Here is a 2,323-nt window from a genome sequence, read left to right on the forward strand (position 1 = left end):
GTGCACCTATTTGATGTCATAAATATTTATATTTCTCTCTATAATTTTGGTCAAATTTTGAGATGGTTTGATTTTTCAAGATTCTTAGAATGACTTATAATTTGGAACGGATGGAGTAAAAGTGTAGAAATAAAAATAGAGATATATCCAAAGCTTAGATTAAAGAAGTATAGTAGAGATACAGATAGAGAGATATTCAAAGCTTGAATTATAAAAGTAGTAGAGATAGAGATATACTCAAAACATGGATTATGGCCAAGAGCTCGTCCTCTCTCGCGCCTCGCCGCCGCGCGCGGCACCGACCGACCCTGTCCAGACAACACACGACGCCGCCGCTCGCGCGCGCGCTCCCCTCAGCTCTCACAGACGAGCGGGCACAGGCGCGCCAGCGGCATGCAGCCGGCGCCGGAGTACGAGGCCGGCGAGACAGTGCCGTTGGCCGCGGGCGCGGCCTGCCCGCGCGCCCAACCGTTAGGTGCCGCCGGATATTTAAGAAAACCGGCCTGCGAATTGTACGTGGCTGTGCCGGGCGCGTCGCGTGCCTGCGCCCACCCGTGCAGCCGTGCAGCAGGCATGGCATGGCATGGCCCCGCCCACCCGTCCGGCGTGTACTTTGTTTATGGCGCCGGGGCCGGGGCTCCACGCGGTTTTCGGTGGCGCCCGACGCGCTTCCACCACATCACCACCGGTCGCCATCACGCCCCCACCCCCCATTCTCTGCCGCTCGCCAGTGATGCGCCCTTTTGCGCGCGCGCCCACGAACACCCCCGAAATCCTGCCAAGGCCCTTGTCTGCTACATCGTAGTTTCGCAACGTTACCCACGCAGGCACGCACAATTCCGTGAAGTTCTATTTGCAGCGCATCGGATCTGTTGAGGGGCGCAAGTGCAAACTTGTTCTAGTTTTAAAGGGAAATGGATCGATCTTAACCACCCACGATCCACCAGGTCACCGCACGATCGGCGTTCGGCAACGCAAACGCAACTGCCTCCTCCCCCGGCACCACCACCACGCTCCGCCCGCCGCCGTCGGCGCCTCCTGCTCCCCTCATATACTCCGACTCCACCAGCCGCGCCCCTCTGTCTTCCCTCCACCAGCCTCCAGATCTCCCTCCCTCTCCCCCGTTCACACACACTCGCATCGCGCGCGCGCGCTGAGAGACCCCAAGGCGCAAGCAAAGCACACCCACCCATGGCGCCTCTGCTCCTGCTCTTCCTCCTCGGCGGCCTCTGCGCCCTCTTCTCCCTCACCGCCTCCTCGCGCGCCGGCGCCGCCAAGAAGTGCTGCGACGTCAAGGGCGCAGGCGGCGAGGGGGAGGAGGCGGCGCGGCGGGAGGGGGCGAGGAAGCAGGCGCGGCCCGACCCGGAGGCGGACCTGGGCATCGTCTTCTCCACGTTCGACCACGACGGCGACGGCTTCATCACGGCGGTCGAGCTGGAGGAGTCGCTGCGCCGCCTCGGCATCGCCGTGTCCGCCGACGAGGCCGCCGCCATGGTGGCGCGCGTCGACGCCAACAGCGACGCGCTCATCGACATCCACGAGTTCCGGGAGCTCTACGACTCCATACCCAAGAAGCGGAAGCACCAGCACCCCGCCGCCGATCTCGGCGCCGCGAGGGAGGTCCCCGTGGAGGACGCGGAGGAGGAAGAAGAGGCCGCGGAGGAGGAGGAGGAGAGGGACCTGCGGGAGGCGTTCGACGTCTTCGACGGCAACAAGGACGGGCTCATCTCCGCCGAGGAGCTCGGCACCGTGCTGGGCTCCCTAGGCCTGCGCCGCGCCGGCGCCAGCGCCGGCAGGCCCGCCGTCGCCGAGTGCCGCGACATGATACGCCTCGTCGACAGCGACGGCGACGGCATGGTCAGCTTCGAGGAGTTCAAGCGCATGATGACCGTCGTCAAGGCCTAAAGCTCCTCCTCCTCTTCTTCTCACAGATCAAACGCGGAGTATAACCAAAACTTGGAGCGGATTTATTTGCAAAGGCAAGTAACGTTATTTTGTTCTTGGATCGGAACAGATTCATCGTGTTGTTGGTAGAAGCGCGATCAATTAACACCAGGAGCTCGTATTTGTTTATGGGGAGTTGAAAGCTGGAGTAGCTTCTCGTTCTGTGTTTCTCTCCCCTGTTCTTGAATTTTCATCACTTCCTCCTCCCCCTTTCCGGTCTAATTATTTCATAGTACTTCCTTTTAGTTCTGGTTACTGTTTTGACTGACAAGCATCAGACATGTATGTAAATATTAGTTCTTGCTCGCTGTCAGGTTGATCTGTGGAAAAAGAACAACAGGATGAATGGAAATCCCAACGAATATGACTTTGTTCATTT

At 59.3% G+C, this 2,323-nt stretch overlaps 1 protein-coding gene across 1 annotated transcript; it reads left to right on the forward strand.

Moving 5' to 3' along the window:
• Positions 1-924: 924 nt before the first annotated feature.
• On the forward strand, positions 925-2,323 carry LOC120702760 (probable calcium-binding protein CML30). Its single transcript, XM_039986685.1, has one exon. It carries the CDS (start codon positions 1,192-1,194, stop codon positions 1,903-1,905), a length of 714 nt encoding a protein of 237 aa, XP_039842619.1. The 5' UTR covers positions 925-1,191; the 3' UTR covers positions 1,906-2,323.

Source organism: Panicum virgatum, chromosome 4K (genome assembly GCF_016808335.1).
Source record: "Panicum virgatum strain AP13 chromosome 4K, P.virgatum_v5, whole genome shotgun sequence".
In the NCBI taxonomy this organism is placed as follows: Eukaryota; Viridiplantae; Streptophyta; class Magnoliopsida; order Poales; family Poaceae; genus Panicum; species Panicum virgatum.